This window comes from Dermochelys coriacea, chromosome 3 (genome assembly GCF_009764565.3).
Source record: "Dermochelys coriacea isolate rDerCor1 chromosome 3, rDerCor1.pri.v4, whole genome shotgun sequence".
Classification (NCBI taxonomy): Eukaryota; Metazoa; Chordata; order Testudines; family Dermochelyidae; genus Dermochelys; species Dermochelys coriacea.
The window spans coordinates 169880147-169898556 of record NC_050070.1 but is presented as its reverse complement, the minus strand read 5'-3'; the positions used below and the strand labels follow the sequence as shown (position 1 = coordinate 169898556).

The 18410-nt window shown below is 41.6% G+C and overlaps 1 protein-coding gene across 1 annotated transcript in view; it reads right to left on the bottom strand.

Moving 5' to 3' along the window:
• KCNH1 (potassium voltage-gated channel subfamily H member 1) overlaps nt 1-18410 on the bottom strand; it is a 311734-nt gene that overhangs the window by 226343 nt on the left and 66981 nt on the right. The window contains 1 exon segment of the mRNA XM_038397908.2: nt 11154-11583. Coding sequence (XP_038253836.1) covers nt 11154-11583 — 430 coding nt within the window.

Sequence of the window (18410 nt, the reverse complement as noted above, 5' to 3'; positions counted from 1 at the left end):
AGCCAGGGCATTCCCAGGATGACTGGAGAGTGGGGGTGCCTGAGTCAATCCGAACTGCAGAGTTTCCTGGTGCCCCTGGAACGTAATGACCCCTAAGAGGGTGGTCTGGTGTGTGACCAGTCCTGAGGCCAGGAATGACCCATCATTAGTTTCCATCAGATCCAGGGAATTTTTATGCATGTCAGTAATCTCTTGGGCCTTAATCACATCCTTAAAACCACATCCTTGGTCCATAAAATTGCCAGAGGCTCCCAAGTTAGCCAGATCCTCCAGGTAGACCCCTAGCCTTGTCCAGAGTCAGTGCTTTAATGGCAATCGGAGACACATCAAGGGTGAATTTGAGGTTGCTGCCATCCTGACAAAGGCACGTGGAGGCTAAAATGAATCAGCCCAACCCAACTTTGGCATCTCCTGACCCTGAATCTGCTCTGACCGTTGCATCTCAAGGCAGTGTCCACTGTCCCCACAACACAGACACAGGCATGAAAGTTCAGCACTGGTTCTTCCCAGCCTCACCCAAGCATGGATGGGCCTGCATGGGTTCCAGGTCCTGGAATGGGGTGCACAGTTGAGAGGTGGGAAGCAGGGGTACTGTCAGGGTTTGGCCACATTCATGGTGCCACTCATTAATTCTGATACTCAGGTTGATCAGTTCATCCAGATGGGACATTGGCTTGACCCATGCCAGTCCATCCTTTATATCATCGTTCAGCCCAATCTGAAACTGATGCGCCCTTAAAACACCAATTCCTATGCTGCTTGGAGGAAGGAAGGAAATTGTTGTATATGAGCACCTGTGTTTTGTGAGAAAGTCAAATTTTGGAGAGATGTGCAAGACTTGCCCCTCATTGTTCTAGTATTTGTCATTGCCACTCTCAAGGAGATAGGACAAGGGAACAGACATCATATTCCCTATAACGTGCTGCAGAATTGGTATTTTTCTCTAATGTTTAGGTGTCTTGTCAATTATAGGACTCATGAATGGTAGAGACTGGGAACAAATACAATAATCGCATTTGGTATATAGGTTAATGCCTCATGCTTCTATTCCCGGTACTTGTGATAAGGCAGGCATGCCATTTTACCTTTTATGCCTCAGTTTACTTATGTGTAAAATGGATTTGGGAACATTATCTGATATCCAAGAGAAGGTTAAGAGGTGACTTGATCACAGTCTAAAGGTATCTACATGGCGGGGCTGGGGGGGCGGGGATTTCTAACAGTAGATATCTCTTTAATCTAGCAGGAAAAGGCCTAATGAGATTCAGGGATAGGAAGCAGAAGCTGGACAAATTCAGACTAGAAATAAGGCACACATCTTTAACAGTGAGGGTAACTAATCGTTGGAACAACATACCTAGGGGCATGGTGGATTCTCCATCACTTGAAGTCTTTAACTGAAGGTTGGTGTCTTTCTTAACTTCTGTTTGACCTATAACAGATCTTTATGGGCGTGGTTCAGAAATTATTGGGTGGGGCTCTATTTTCTTTGTTTTGCAGCAGGTCAGACTATGTGATCATAATGGTCCTTTCTGACCTTAATCTACAACTATATATAACAATTTTATGGGACCTGAATAACATCTAAATACTTGTGTATCCTCAGATAAAGATATCTTTGTCTGTACAAGCACAATTATTTCTGGATGAAGTTTAGATTTAAATTTTCAATAAAAAGGCAATAAAATGAGAGGTGTCAGTCAGCTACATCCCTTTCTATTCAAACTGCAATCAGCAATCTGCTTTACCTCTCTTTTCCAAGTTGCTTTTATGTTTGTTTTGTTTTGTTGTTGAAGCAAGACAATAAAACAGGCAATATGCTAGATAGATTGCTTTTTAAGATTTTATATGTGCCACTGGGAGCTCACCAGCAGAAAATTCTTTGGGGAGTAGACAGATGTTTAACAAACATTATTAATGGTAAAATTATTTTGAAACAAGAAATCAGTTATACTCTATGCAGTCTGGAAGTACTTTTTGAGGGGGGGAGGTGGTTTGGGAGTTTAGCAAATTTATTCAACAATAGTAAATTATCTCTGCTGTCCCACAATTAAGACAGAATAACTAGTAGGCCCAGCTAACTGTTACACTGAATTTAATGCTGTAATTTTTTTCGGCCAAAGAGCATTATTGGCAGGATTTACCAGTCCTTTTTTGTAGCAATTCAGTGGCAAAAAACTACACTCTGCCTTAAGGTTGCTGGGTGGTATCTTGTCTTCTTGAAGAACACAGAGTTGAGCAAAACTCAAATGTCTTGAAGATCAGAAAACACAGTTACGGTTGTTCGTGAACCTTAACTCTGCCCTCTTTCACCCAATATGTGCCATTAATACACACATTCCTTTACTTTGCTTATAATGGCTGAAATGTACAAGCTCTTCATCTTCTTTTACATTATACTCACTCTCACCCAAAGGTTGTCCTATTAAAGAACAAAAAGAAGCAGGAGGGATAAAAAGGTTGCCTATGCCACCTTCCTTCTACTGTTTTTGAGCAATGCCTCAGTATGCACATAGTGACAAGGGCCAGTGAGAGTGCATGGTATGAGATTCAGGAGGTTTCATATCCTGGTGTACACTCACACACTTATCCAACTCCTCAGAAAGAATACCACATGTGTGCAAGTTAAGAACCATTTCACAGCCTTTTATGATTCCCTTACACTTACTGGATACCATTCAACATATAAACAGCCACACTGGGTCAGACCAAAGGCCCATCTAGCCCAGTATCCTGTCTTCTGACAGTAGCCAATGCCAGGTGCCCCAGAGGGAATGAACAGAACAGGTAATCATCAAGTGATCCATCCCCTGTCGCCCATTCCCAGCTTCTGGCAAACAGAGACTAGAGACGCCAACCCTGCCCATCCTGGCTAATAGCAATTGATGGACCTGTCCTCCATGAACTTATCTAGTTCTTTTTATATATCAAGCTTATTATAGACTTGGCCTTCACAACATCCTCAGGTAAGGAGTTCCACAGGTTGACTGTGCATTGTGTGAAAAAAATACTTCCTTTTGTTTGTTTTAAAACGTGCTGCCTATTAATTTCTTTGTGGCCCCTAGTTCTTGTGTTATCAAAGAGGAAGTGTTATTACTCATTGTTACTTTCTCCATACCCATCTCATTTATAGACCCTATCATAGCCCCCGTAGTCTCTCTTTTCCAGCTGAAACTCCCCCCAGTCTTCGTAATCTCATCTCATATGGAAACTGTTCCATACTCCTAATCATTTTGGTTGCTCTTTTCTGTACGTTTTCCAATTCCAATATATCTTTTTGAGATGGGGAAACCAGCTTCAGTATTCAAGATGTGGGCATGCCATGAATTTATAAAGAGGCAATATTATATTTCTGTCTTATTATCTATCCCTTTCCTAATGATTTCCCATTTTGTTCACTTTTTTGACTGCCGATGCATATTGAGTGGATGTTTTCAGAGAGCTATCCACAATGACTCCAAGATCTCTTTCTTGAGTGGTAACAGCTAATTTAGAAACCCTCATTTTATATGTAGAGTTGGGATTATGTTTTTCAATGTGCATTACTTTGCATTTATCAACACTGAATTTCATCTGCCATTTTGTTGCCCAATCACCAGTTTTGTGAGATCCTTTTGTAGCTCTTCGCAGTCTGCTTGGGACTTAACTATCTTGAGTATTTTTTTATCATCTGCAAATTTTGCCACCTCACTGTTTACCCCTTTTTCCAGTTCATTTATGAATATGTTGAATAGGACTGGTCCCAACACCACTATTTACCTCTCTCCATTCTAACTGTCTGAAAACTGACCATTTATTCCTACCCTCTCTTTCCTATCTTTTAACCAGTTACCAATCCATGAGAGAATCTTCCCTCTTATCCTGCTTACTTTGCTTAAGAGCCTTTGGTGAGGGATCTTGTCAAAGACTTTTTGAAAACCTACGTACACTATATCCAATGGATCTCCCTTGTCCACATGTTTGTTGACCCCCCCCCCCCAAAGAATTCTAGTAGATTGGTGAGGCATAATTTCCCTTTACAAAAACCATGTTGATTCTTCCCCAATAAATTATGTTCACCTATGTGTCTGACAATTTTGTTCTTTACTGAAGTTTCAACCAGTTTGCCTGGTACTGAAGTCAGGCTTACCGGCCTGTAATTGCCAGGATCACCTCTAATGCCCTTTTTAAAAATTGGCATCACATTAGCTATTCTCCAGTCATTTGGTACAGATGCTGATTTAAATGATAGGTTACAAACTATAGTTAGTAGTTCTGTAATTTCACATTTGAGTTCCTTCAGAACTCTTGGGTGAATGCCATCTGGTCCTAAGGTTGCCAACTTTCTACTCACACAAAACCGAATACTCTTGACCCGCCCCCCTCCCTCTGTCACTCGCTCTTCCCACCCTCCCTAACTCACTCATTTTCATCAGGCTGGTTCAGAGGGTTGAGGTGTGGAAGGGAGTGAAGGCTCTGGCTGGGGGTATCAGCTCTGGCGTGGAGCTGGGGCTGAGGGGGTTGGAGTGCAGGAGCGAAGGACAACTGTTGCAATACAGCAGTGTTCCTGGCTGTGTTTCAGAATGGTTGGAGGGTGTCAAGGACACAGTTAAGCTAGGATGCGCTACTGCCTTGCTCCCTAACTTCACGACTAGGCAACCAATGTATTGCCTTGAAACTGGTAGTGACCCCTGCATATGTGCTTGCCCTTATTCTAGACCCTGCTCCCCTCCAGCTTCAGATTCTGACTTTGATCTCTGGATCTGCCTCTGGCTCTGGCATTTGGCTTCTGTCCCTCTGGTACTGACCCTTAGCTTGTTTCTTGGACGCTGCCCACCCTAGACCCAGCTCTAACTCATAGTTGAATTCTCACTTCCACCACTAGGCTTGACTGCCCTCAGCCCGGTTGGCTACAGTTTAATTAGTCCAATATAAAGCATAGGGGCCCACCTTATTGGCATGGACCCCACTCAGGCCAGGTTTTCCCCTGGCAGAGCTGCTTGGGGCCATACAGAACTTGCAGATACAAGTGTCCACCCTGCAGATGCAGAATGCAGCCCTACGAGCCCAAGCAACTCCACTGGCAACCCTGGCTCTTGCCTCCCGGGAGCCGAAGGTCCCACTCCCAGATAAGTTTAGTGATGATCGTACTCAATTCCTAGATTTCCTAAACCACCGCTGGCTCCTCTTCTGACTGTGCCCCCCAATTGTTCCCCACACACCAGGCCCAAGTAGGGCTCATCATCAGTCTGCTGACTGTGGGGAGACCTTGGCCTGGACCCCCACCCTCTTGGAGCAGTCCAACCCCTTCCTGGACTGGTTGGAACAATTTATTCAGGCCACGTCAGTTGTCTTGGTTATCTCACTGCACCCAAACTGCTGAAGCTGCGCTGCAAGCACTACAGAAAGGGTGTTGATCAGCTGCCCAATACGCTGCCGAATTCTGTCACCTTGCCGCGAACACTGAATGGAACAAAAGAGTCCTGGTCAATAGATTATCCATAAAACTATACTTACTCCAAAATGAATTTTGGTCCTAACCCAGGTCTGTCCGAAGGATCACAAGAGGTCTGATGTGTAATGGCAGCATTTTATGAAATAATCCAGCTAACCCTGACTGGCTAGTGAGATGAACATGTCACTTAACAGACCTAGGCCCATGATGATCTAAGTGTATTTCTTGAGCAGTTCTTATCTGTGCTTTCACTTCCAAGGGAACAAAATCTTCTCTCACTTTATGTATGTATGTATGTATGTATGTATGTATGTATGTATCCTCTTAACAGTTCAAGAACAGCCCTAAGTATCATTCATGTTCAATGTTTGCTGCGTTATTTCAAGTACAAGACCAGGTAAATAGGCTGTGGTCCACAGCACATCAAACGTCTTCAGAGTACTTAGTGGTGGTCAGTGGAGACAGGCCTGATCATATGGGACTGGCTCCTCCACTTTGTTCACATCGGCTCAGTGTATGAAGACACAGCTAAATACAAGGTTTCCTATTAATAATGTGAATAAAGATTGTAGTTGCCACAGGGGCATTATTCCATTGGCAGTCAGAGGGGCAGTATCTGCAAGATAAACCTCTATTAAGTCATGGTGTAAGGAGTTTGGGCAAAAGCAAGGAATACAGTATTGGGCCCTATGTTTTCTTCACCGGCAGTAACTAGCTTGCCTTGGATTATTAGACTTCTGAGGATGTTTTCTGAGGCATTTAGAGATCATGTGAGAAACTCTAGACTAGATGGACTCTTTGCCTTATGAATCCACTCACACATCACAACATGGGACACTTTACATATGAAAAATACCACAGGAGGCCATGTCTGCAGAATAATAAACCCCAGTCAATGTGGCCTTCCAATACCTATGCAAAAGTACTGAGTTATCTATTTAATATATATAAACCAAGATGCACACAGCACATAATAGGGAATTAAAAATAAAAAGCAGAGTAGAAGACAATCTCCCAATTCTAATTTCAGATAGCCACTTAATTGGTGTCAAGGTATGAAATGCAATGGATTGTTACTGGTCTCCTTAGCAGACATTACATAACAAAAGAACACTCAGCCCACTTGTATAATTACTGTGCAACATTTTATGCCAATGTCATCTGAGATCACATCACAATGCCCTGACTAGAACCTGTCAGCAGTACCCAAAGAAAACACTAGCACATGCAAATTGTAAAACTGAAGGAGGAAAAAAAAATACAGCACATCTATCCCAAAGCAACAACGTTTGTATCATAAGAATTGCCCCTCAACAACATAAAATCCATCAGAGGCTGGCCACAAGGTGATCCTCCATGCCAAGATCAAGAAGACTAATTCATGCAGCTCTGAAAGACATGTCATTTGGAAAGGGAGTGGGAAGAACATCATAGGAGGAGGAAATTCTGGGCCTGATCCTGCATTCCTTGCACCTCCTTGACTTCAACTAGAGTTTTGGGATAAGCAAGGAGTCAGGCCCTTTCTTTCCTTTACCAGAAGAAACTAGAAGGCCTTGCATTATTAGATTTTTGAGGATGATCCCGGAAGCATTTAGAGAACATTAAGCCATTAGAACATTATTCTGAGAAGTCAGAGTACACATGTTTTTTTCCCTTAGTCATGGGAAGGAAAAATAAGGCAGTATTAGGCATACTTGCTTATTCTGAATTTAAGGTATTGTCCTTTGCATTAACACATGATCCAGTAACACACTGAGCACACCCTTAACTCCTTTTAAAATCATGGGACTTCTGGGTGTTCACCACATCTCAGGGGATGTGCTACAGCCTGCAGGATATGGTCCAAAGGCCATTTGTCCAGAAAATATTTCTTCCTTCCATTGTCCACAGAATATCCACTAGCTTTTCACTCTTCTGTCTTCTTGGTCACTACTGTAATCAAAATGTCTCAAAAGTCAAGATAATTCTTTCCATAATTTATTTCTTGAGGTCTTTTACATTATCACCTAATTCTCTTTTATCTCTGCAAGTCACGCACTTTGATTCAAATCAATTTACACATGAAGCCTATTGAAGTGTTTGTTTTGGCCATATTTCCAAAGATTTAGAAAATGTTTGAAGTCATTTATCATATAGTCTCTGATTAAGAGTGAGCACCAGGTTTCCATTTGCTAGGTCTGTCATACTGATTTCAGGAGACCTAGACATATTCTTTCCAATCTGTGCCAGACTCATTTTCCAGTAGTAGATTGTGTGACTGGTTGAAGCTTTGCTCCAATTTTTTGTTCACATCTCATGTTATTGAGCATTGTGAGATTAGAAAGCCAGTAGAGATGTAATATAATAAATGCAATACAGATATTACATAAAAAGCTTGATTGTGAACCCTTCAGTTATCATTTACTCCCATGAGTTGTCCCATTTACTCAATCAAGCAGTCCCATTGGAGGGTAAGTCAGACTTTTTAATTTAAAGTAGGATTTAGTTGGGCATCTCTAAACATACGGGGTCAGCTCCTTAGCTGGTGTAACTCCATTGATGTCAATGGAACTATGTTGATTTTCACGAGCCGAGAATTTGGCCCATCACTGTTTTCACCTAAAGCACATCACATGATCTATACAGAGTGTCTTCACAAAAAGAAAAGGAGTACTTGTGGCACCTTAGAGACTAACAAATTTATTTGAGCATAAGCTTTCGTAAGCTAGAGCTCACTTCATCGGATGCATTGATGTACACATTTAGCAGTCTATAAATAACCACAATAACCAAAGAGTACTTAGGTTGCAATGTCAAGCACTTAAATGTTAGGAAAGGCCACAATTAAGGTTGCCTGTGCAACCTTAATTGTGCCCCCTTGCATGCATACGCATGCACACACAATGATACAGTCTAATTACATGATCACCTACTATTGTTTCCCCAAAGGAGACCTGACTCATTCTGTACTCAAGATGGACAGTGATTAAGGAACATAAGTGTTCAATATTTCTTTTTATCATCATTCAGTGCATAGCCCTGGTCTTATTTACTGCTCACTGTCAAAACCTTGCACTGAATATGGAATTATTTGTTTCCTCATTGTCATTTCTAGGGCACCCATTACTATTATAACCAAGTGACTCAAATATTAATCTCCACATACTATTCTCTTTATTTTACAGATGGAAAAACTGAGACAAGCAAGACTTAGGCTTTGATGAATCAGTGACAGAATCAGGATTAGAATTCATGACCTCTTGACTCCCAACTCTGACATCATTCCTCCAGATCACACTTCTGGAGGTGCTGAGCATCCACAGCTCCCGTTGACCCCAGTTGTAGGTATGAGTGATCTGCAGTTCTGCAAATCAGACCTCAGGTGTCTCAGTCTGGGTGCCCATAAAATAAGGAACAAATTAGTGTTCACTTGACAAAATTTTGGCTTAAGTGAATTGCTCAACATCACGTAGGAGCTCTGCGACACAGGCAGGGATAGAACTGAATTCTCCTTTGTGGTGTTCAACTGCCTTAGCCATGAGATCATCCTTTTTCCTTCATTTACTTTGCAGCTTCCTATTTCTGAAACAAATGAGGCAGGGGACCAAAAAACAGCATCATTCACTACACAGTCCTGCTTCACCCCAAGAGCGGGTCCATCTTGAATGAGGTAGGGGTCCTCTGCAATGAAAAAGGATGTGATCATGCAATTAAAAACTAGATCATGATGCACAAGGGGGTTGAATTGAAGTTGCACAGGCAACTTGGGTACTTGACTTTGCAACTTCAAAACAAAACACACACAAAACATTAAGAGCATGTTAAGTAATTTCCTATACTTTGTTTTTATAAAAGGAAAAACGGTGAAAATTCTATTGTGTCAGTTGTCACAAACCCATTCCCTTCTCCTTCCCCCCATCAATCATCATCAGGGTTTGAACCCTGAAGTTTCAGCACAGACTTTCGCTACAGGTCTGATTACAGTAGCTAACAGCAGAAGGAGGCTGTTATCGGAGTGTGGAATAGGCTACTGCACCACGTACTGTATCTGGAAGGAGCCAGGCCCAGCTGTGTCTCTCCTCTGCCCAGGAGCTCCTACCCAGTGTGATGCTCCCCAAGGGTAGGGAGAAAGACCACTGCAGCCACATGACGAGTCCAAGGTAGGTTGTAAGGGGATTTCAACCCAGCTCTCTCCCACCATCACAGAGAGACTGTCTGCTCCCAGGGTTCGCTGTACTTACTGCTATTGTTTTGGCAACAGCACCGGTGTCTCTCCTTAGAATGTTAGTATTCAAGATACCGGTTTGACATGCTACCAACATTTTGCTGACAACAGACTGGCAATTTTTAACAGTTTATAACTCAATTAATGGAATTTCATGTAACAAAGAAAAGGCACTTATCTGGCCCCAAGATCTCTCTCTCTTGAATTTCAAAGCCCTACTGCAAATACTATAGATGTTAGAGCTTCTAAAAAAAAAATTGCAAGATTCTTTCATACGGGAAAAAGTGTTAGGAAACCTGAACATATGTGTCACTACCAGCACCCTCTATAACAACAAACTATTCTAGGTTCTATTCTGGCAACTTGACTCTTGATTTGTGTAATATAGTAAGGGAAGCATTTCCATCTCTGAATATAGGAACTGTACAAGTAAATTTAGATACTGTAAAATCCAGAGAGTAGTGAATTGAAACATGAGATTTTTTGAATTATTCACTTAGTTCCCAATCATGCAGACATTTATACAAGCAAACAACGTTACATTCATGAATAGTCGTATTGACTTCAGTGCGACTCTTCACAGCATACAGGTGTTCAGACAAATAAACATTTTCAGGATTAGGTACTTAGTTTCAAACATTAATACATTTCATTCTTGTTTGATTGCATATATATGGTCTTTAATTACCCAGAACTTGCATGTTCTAATTGTTTAAATGTAAGCAGAAATTCAGCTATATTTTGTTACTGAAATGGTCATTCTAATATTATGCAACATTAATGCAAGATTTCTCACCCTTGATTTTAAAATATCATACCAGAAAAATCATAGTATTTTATGTAATGATGTCTAAATCTATAAAGATCTATCTGGTTTTAAGATTCTACTCGATAAGTTTATGGAGGAGATGGTATGATGGGATAATGGGATTTTAATTGATCTTTAATTAATTGATCTTTAAATATTCAGGGTAAATAGGACTAATCCTCTGAGATGGGATATTAGAAGGATGGGATCTGAGTTACCCAGGAAAGAATTTTCTGTAGTATCTGGCTGGTGAATCTTGCCCATATGCTCAGGGTTTAGCTGATCACCATATTTGGGGTCGGGAAGGAATTTTCCTCCAGGGCAGATTGGAGAGGCCCTGGAGGTTTTTCGCCTTCCTCTGTAGCATGGGGCACGGGTGACTTGAGGGAGGCTTCTCTGCTCCTTGAAGTCTTTAAATCATGATTTAAGGACTTCAATAGCTCAGACATAGGTGAGGTTTTTCGTAGGAGTGGGTGGGTGAGATTCTGTGGCCTGCGCTGTGCAGGAGGTCGGACTAGATGATCAGAATGGTCCCTTCTGACCTTAGTATTATGAATCTATGAATCTAAATGTTGTCACAAAACTGAGTTTTAAAGACTGGTTAGAAACCCTTAAGATACTGTGTAAGAAATTTTTATAAAGGTTAACATGCACAGGAAGACTTTATACCTGTTGTCTATGAAAAAAATGAAATCTCTGGTACTTACAGCCAATCATCATCATAGCAACCGCAAAGATCTTCTCGCCATCTGTAGTGGGGGCAATGTTCCCAAATCCAACACTGGTGAGGCTAGTCATTGTGAAGTACAACGAGGAGATATAAACAGAATCCTTGCTTGGCCCCCCTTCCCATTTCCCTGAACCTGTCGAGTTAAACCGATACGGCGTTCCTATGGACTCCCCCAGCTGGTAGAGCCAACTTTCAGTTCGGATTGTGTTTGTATCCTCATTAATAACTTCATAATCTCCTATGCTGTACCAAATGCAAGCCAACCAGTGAGCGGCAAGACCAAACACACACACCAGCAGAACCAAGACAGCTGCTCCATACTCAATGTAATGATCCAACTTCCGAGCCACACGACCCAGCCGAAGAAGTCGGACTACTTTCAGTGAACTGAACAGGCTACTGATTCCCTAAAAGAATAAAGCAGAGCGGGCTATTAGAATTCATCATTACTTGATTTAATGTTTTCTATCAACAGCGTTCATAATCTAGGCATGCAGACTTGCCACTAACACATGCCTATAAAGCGACATTGCAGTAAAGCGTATGAAGCTCAGTGGCCTGTGTTTTCAGGGGGACATGCAAACCTTCTCTTCTGTTTCGATTCACTTTCACATGTCTTGGGTTTCTCTTTGAATTTCTCATTTCAGACCATTTGAAATACGCATAATGCAAGTTCAAGTTGATCAAATATATAGCCATGTCTTAGCTTTGCTATACGTTCATAGGTTTAATCTATACAGTAACTCCTCGCTTAACGTTGTAGTTATGTTCCTGAAAAATGCGACTTTAAGTGAAACGATGTTAAGCGAATCCAATTTCCCCATAAGAAGGAATGTAAATGGGGGAGGTTAGGTTCCAGGGAAATTGTTTTTTGCCGTACAGTACAGTACTATAGTTGCGAGGGTCCCCGCCTTACCCCACACAGGCACAGCCCACTGGCACTGGAGACAATGAGGCAGGCAAGGAGGCTGAAGGTGCTGTAGACTAGGAGAAATATGTTGTCCAGCAGCACCGGCAGCTTCCCCTCCTCTGCAAGCACTAGGGGCAGGGAGCTCAACCCTCAGCCCACCCACTCCACCACCCTTAACCCGCCTCTTCTTCTCCCCTCCTCCCCCTTTACTCAGCATGCTGCCTCCTCGCTCTTCCTCCCTCCCTCCCCTGCCCCCTGCCCAGGGCAATGAGCTGGCTTGTGACATTCAGGAGGGAGGGGGGAGGAGCGAGGACACAGCGTACAGGCTCCCCCTCCCCCTCCGCCTCTTTAACACTGCCAACCAGCTGATTGCCGCGGGCAGGAGGCGGGGGGGAGCTGATCTGTGGGGTCTGCTGACATGTGGGAGGCACTGGGGGGGCCATAGAGGAGCTGATTGGGGGGCTGTCAGCTGTGGACAAAGCAGGCAGCCAAACGACATTATATCGAAGCATTGCATAACTTTAAATGGAGCATGTTCTGTAATTGATCAGGGACATAAGATTGAAACAACGTTAAGCGAGAGGACATTAAGTGGAGAGTTACTGTACATATGAAAAAGGTGTTTTATGAGAATAGAGAAGCCCAATTTTGTGATGATATTGGTTGTGGATATTTAGATGCTACTTTGAGGCTGCCTGAAATTATGGGCCAATAAATGAATAGAACCATCATTATCTGCAAACAAAGACCAGTCTAAGCTTTTTATTATTGTGCTTATATATCAGATAGATTTGAGACACACCACATGTAGTGGAATGAGCTCAGTGTTTGGAGACAAGAGCTCCTTATTTCTAATCCAAGCCCCGCCACTGACTCACTGTGTAGCCTTGGGCAAGTTGCTTCACCTCTCACCCTTTGCAGCACTTTTGCCACAAAATACTTCCAGCCCCACAAGCGGCGTTAGCTTTGTCAGCAGGAGCATGCTCCTGCCAACACTGCCACTTGCGTCGGCAAAACTTTTGTCTTTCATGGGGGGGCTTTTTTAAGTCCCTGTGAAAGACAAAATTTTTGTTGACAACATCGCAGTGTAGTCAAGCCCTCAGTTCCCCCTTCTGGAAGATGGGGATAATACTTACCTTATTTACCTCAGATGTGCCACGATGATTAACTACGAAGGTTAAAAATGTCTAGGGATTTTGGATGCCTCAATATTGGGATGTCCATCACAACACCTCAAAGGAACCAGATTGTCTGAAAGTGCCGAGAACCCACCCTCTGAAAATCAGGCTCCTTTAAAATATCTGAACTTGGGTACCCAAAAATTAAGGCCCCCCAAATTACAAGTCACTTTTGAAAACTTCAGTAAATATTCTTCATGACACATCTTTGCAGTAGATATGATAAAGTTCCCATTGGGCTTCAAAATCTCACATCTAAAGCATGCACTACATAATGCTAAGTATCATCATTATCATCCAGATTTACACCATAAGTTTACAGAAAGCAAATTAAAAGAAAACAAAAACCAAACACATTTTGAGTGAGCGCATATATCTGATTTACCAGACACAGGAACTGCCTCTTACTAAAAAGATTTAAGTAAGATCTCCAATCAAGTGTTAAGCTGTTTATTTTAATAAATGTTTCTGTTGCATAATTCTGGGCACCAGGTTTTACCAAAAGTTGTTCAGTCATGCTTACATATAATTTGCCTCAATGTTCTAGTTTAGGCATGTTTAATGTAGCGGAACAATTTAATTTAGCTAATAACATATGATTTACATATTAACGTAAGTCCTTTGAGGACTGAAGCAATGTATTTTTCTCTTTATTTCATGAATTTGTCATGATTATATTTACCTATTTTGAAAAAATGACTCTGCTAGATGCTTTAACAATAAAAGTTGACTTCAAGTGCTTCTGCTAATTGTGGTCACAAACATGTCCAAAGAGGACAGTGATATTTCTATAAAACAGAATAATTTGTAGAGATTTAGAAAAAGGGCCTAAAGTGATGTGTTCCCATCATGTTTACTAGTTCTAACCAGGAATCAAATCATATATCAGCCTTCAAAAGTCACACATGAGACTTGTTCCCCAGATGGACAGGTAAGCCCACCTTTCCCATTTGTGCCATTCTTAGCTCTACTTCATTGACAGAAGGAGTATGATCAGTTGCTTGAAATTCAAAGGTTTAAGGACAAGAAGGCATGTAGGACCTAATGTCCAAAATAGAGGATGTGGTAGGTAGCCCTGCAGAAATATCCGTAACCCCAATAGAATAGTGACACACAACAGACATATACATGAAAATCCGGGAAGGGCAAATCTAACCAATCATTTGCAAACCCAGTTCCCTACTTTGAAGTCTTAAGTGCCCATTTGAGTATTCACATGCAAGTTTTGCCCTCCTTTAAATATCTGTCCTCTAATGTCAAGACATAGCCCTGTGTTTCCCCCAACACACCTATGCTTTTTTATGTAATAATACGACATGCAAAAATCATTAATGTAACATTAATATGCCTCGTTATTATTCAGGGCCTGATTTACAACTGGGCCTCAGGTTTGCAGGCATAGCTTTTCATACACAAATATATTGGGTCTTCAATTCTGTGCCCACAATAAAATGCAGACAACTGGTCGGGTTTAGATATTATATATTTAAGTTGCAAGTACAAACAAATAGAAGCTTAAAACAGACTTACTGCATATGCAATCTGATTCAGGCTAACACTGTTTGTGCAAAATTGAGCCTATAAGTTACAGATCATCGCCGAAAAACAGTTCCAAAGTGCTAATGTTAGAACTGTGCTGCGGATGGAAATTCTGTTTCACAAAGGACTGAGATTTTGAAATTTGGCTTCATTCCAACTTGGAACAAAACACCAAAAAATTTCAATGTTGTCTGTCAAAGAAAATACCAAAAAAAAAAAAAAAATTGGATCAGTAAAAAGTGATCCAAATTCAACTTTATAATACAAAATTTTAAAAAAGGAATGAAGTAATTTCAAAACAAAAATCAGAACATTTCATTCTAAAAGTGTTTGGTTCTTCCCCTCATCATTTCTCTGAAATGAAACTTCTGTTAAAACACCACAAATTTTCCAAGCAGTACCGAACTGCATTCTTCCATGGATAGCTCCTTCTAGGGCTATCGATTAATTGCAGTTAACTCACACGATTAACAAAAAAAAAATTAATTGTGATTAATCGCACTGTTAAACAATAGAATACCAATTGAATGTATTAAATATTTATATTTTTCTACATTTTCAAATATATTGATTTCTATTACAACACTGAATACAAAGTGTACAGTGCTCACTTTATTTTTTATTACAAATATTTGCACTGTAAAAATGATAAAAGAAATAATATTTTTCAATTCACCTCATAAGTACTGTAGTGAAATCTCTTTATTGTGGAAGTGTAACTTACAAATGTAGATTTTTTGTTACATAACTGCACTCAAAAACAAAACAATGTCGAACTTTAGAACCTACAAGTCCACTCAGCTATTGGCTGAACAAGAAATAGGACTAAGAAAAACAAGTTTGTTTACATTTACAGGAGATAATGCTGCCTGCTTCTTATTTACAATTTCACCTGAAAGTGAGAACAGGCGTTCTCATGGCACATCTGTAGCCGGTGTTGCAAGGTATTTACGTGCCAGATACGCTAACCATTTGTATGCACATTCGTGCTTCAGCCACCATTCCAGAGGACATGTTTCCATGCAAATGACGCTCATTAAAAAAATAATGTGCTAATTAAATTTGTGACTGAACTCCTTGGAGAAATATTTTATGTCTCCTGCTCTGTTTTACCCTCATTCTGCCATATATTTCATGTTACAGCAGTCTTGGATGATGACCCAGCACATGTTCATTTTAAGAACACTTTCACAGCAGATTTGACAAGCCGCAAAGAAGGTACCAGTGTGAGATTTCTAAAAATAGCTACAGCACTCAACCCAAGGTTTAAGAATCTGAAGTGCCTTCCAAAATCTGAGAGGGACGAGGTGTGGAGCATGCTTTCAGAAGTCTTAAAAGAGCAACACTCAGTGCGGAAACTACAGAAACCCAAACCAACCAATCAAGAAAAGCAACCTTCTGCTGGTGGCATCTGACACAAATGATGAAAATGAACATGTGTCGGTCCACTCTGCTTTGGATCGTTATTGAGCATAATCCATCATCAGCATGGATGCATGTCCTCTGGAATGGTAGTTGAAGCATGAAGGAACATATGAATCTTTAGTAAATCTGGCACATAAGTATCTTGTGACGCCAGCTACAACAGAACCATGAGAATGCCTGTTCTCACTTTCAGGTGATATTGTAAACAAGAAGCAGGCAGCATTATTTCCTACAAATTGTAACCAAACTTGTTTGTCTGAGCGATTGGCTGAAGTAAGACAGAGTGGACTGGTAGGCTGTAAAGTTTTACATTGTTTTATTTTTGCATGCAGTAATTTTTTGTGCATAATTCTACATTTGTAAGTTCAACTTTCATGATAAAGAGATTGCATGACAGTACTTGTATTAGGGAAATTGAAAAAAATATTAATTTTGTTTTTCACAGTGAAAATATTTGTAATAAAAAATAATTATAAACTGAGCATTGTACACTTTGTATTGTGTTGTAATTGAAATCAATATATTTGAAAATGTAGAAAACATCCACAAATATTTAAATAAATGGTATTCTATTATTAACAGCGTGACTGTGTGATTAAATCGAGATAATTTTTTTTAATCATGAGATTAATCATGATTAATTTTTTAATCATTTGACAGGCCTAGTTCCTTCATAGTTTTTTCTGACCAGCTCTAGTTAACGTTTTTGTGCTAATACTAGTTTGCTCACATTGAACAAACATGCATATTTAGTTACATGTTTAACATCCTATATAGTAACTGGCAAAGTAGATTACTTAAATGTTACTATAAAAACCTTAATTTTTGCTTTTTCTGACATATGTTTTAATATAAAAGCTGTTGTGTTAGCATATTTTGCATTTAACTTTTTTTCTTTTTTTAAATAAAAGAAATTAAAAGAAACCACCCAAGAAGATTAACACTTCATTGCTCCCAATTAGGCTTTGGAGTTGACTGTCATTACGGATTTTCAGGTGTGCAAGTGATTTGAAATTAGTAAAAATTTTATGTTGATGCACTAAAACAGGGGTGGGCAAACTAGGACCTGCGTGCTGGATTTGGCCCCTCAGGGCTTTGGATCCAGCCTGCGGGTTTGCCACCCCCGTGGCGCCGCGGGCCCTGTGCCACTACTAGAAGCGTCTGGCACCATGTCCCTGTGGCCCCTGGGGTAGGGTGGGCACCCTTGCCTGTGGGTATCTCCTCCGAAGCTCCCATTGGCTAGGAATGGGGAACCGCAGCCAATGGGAGCTTCGGGGGAAGTACCCACAGGCAAGGGTAGCGTGCAGAGCCCTCTGCCCACCCTCCCCCAGGGGCCACAGGGACATGGTGCCGGACGCTTTTGCTAGCGGCACAGGGCCAGGGCTGGGGCCGGGGCTGGGGCTGGGGCTGGGGCCGGGGCCGGGGCCGGGGCAGGCAGGAAGGCTGCCCTGGCCCCAGTGCATACCGCTGTCACCCCGGAGCTGCTCCAGGTAAGCAGTGCCAGGCTGGAGCCTGCATCCCAAACCCCTCCTGCACCCTGCACCCCAACTTCCTTTCCTGAGCCCCCTGCCTGCACCCCAACCCCCTGCCACACTCCACACCCCTCCTGCACCCCAACGCCCTGCTCTGAGCCCCCTTGTACACCCCGTACCTCTTCTCTGCCCCAACCCCTTGCCCTGAGCCCCTTCCTGCACACTGCACCCCCTCCCACACCCCGCACTGCCTCCTGCACCCCAGCCCTACATTCATGGCCCTGCATGCAATTTCCCTACCCAGATGTGGCCCTCTGGCCAAAAAATTTGCCCACGCCTGCACTAAAAGAAATAGAACCCAGTTTGCTCTATCTTAGCTGTGCTGCCTCTGTTGGAAGCAGTAAAGACTTAATTTTATCACTGAAGTCCGCATTTAAGATATGAATCACACAAATAATACATCTCTTGGCTATGAATGTGCCATTTTTAGATTGCCACTTTCCAGAGTAGAATAACACTTTACAGTTATTGTCTATTTTAATGCTGCTCTTATCGACACAGAAACAACCTATTTCATCAGACAGCAGACAGCAACAGGTTAGCTTCAAGAGGTCACACAAGAGAAATGCCTCAACTCAATATACTCCCACTTGATACTTCTAATTCTCTCAGGATTACTACTCATATGCACACTTGCGGGACAGGTTAAG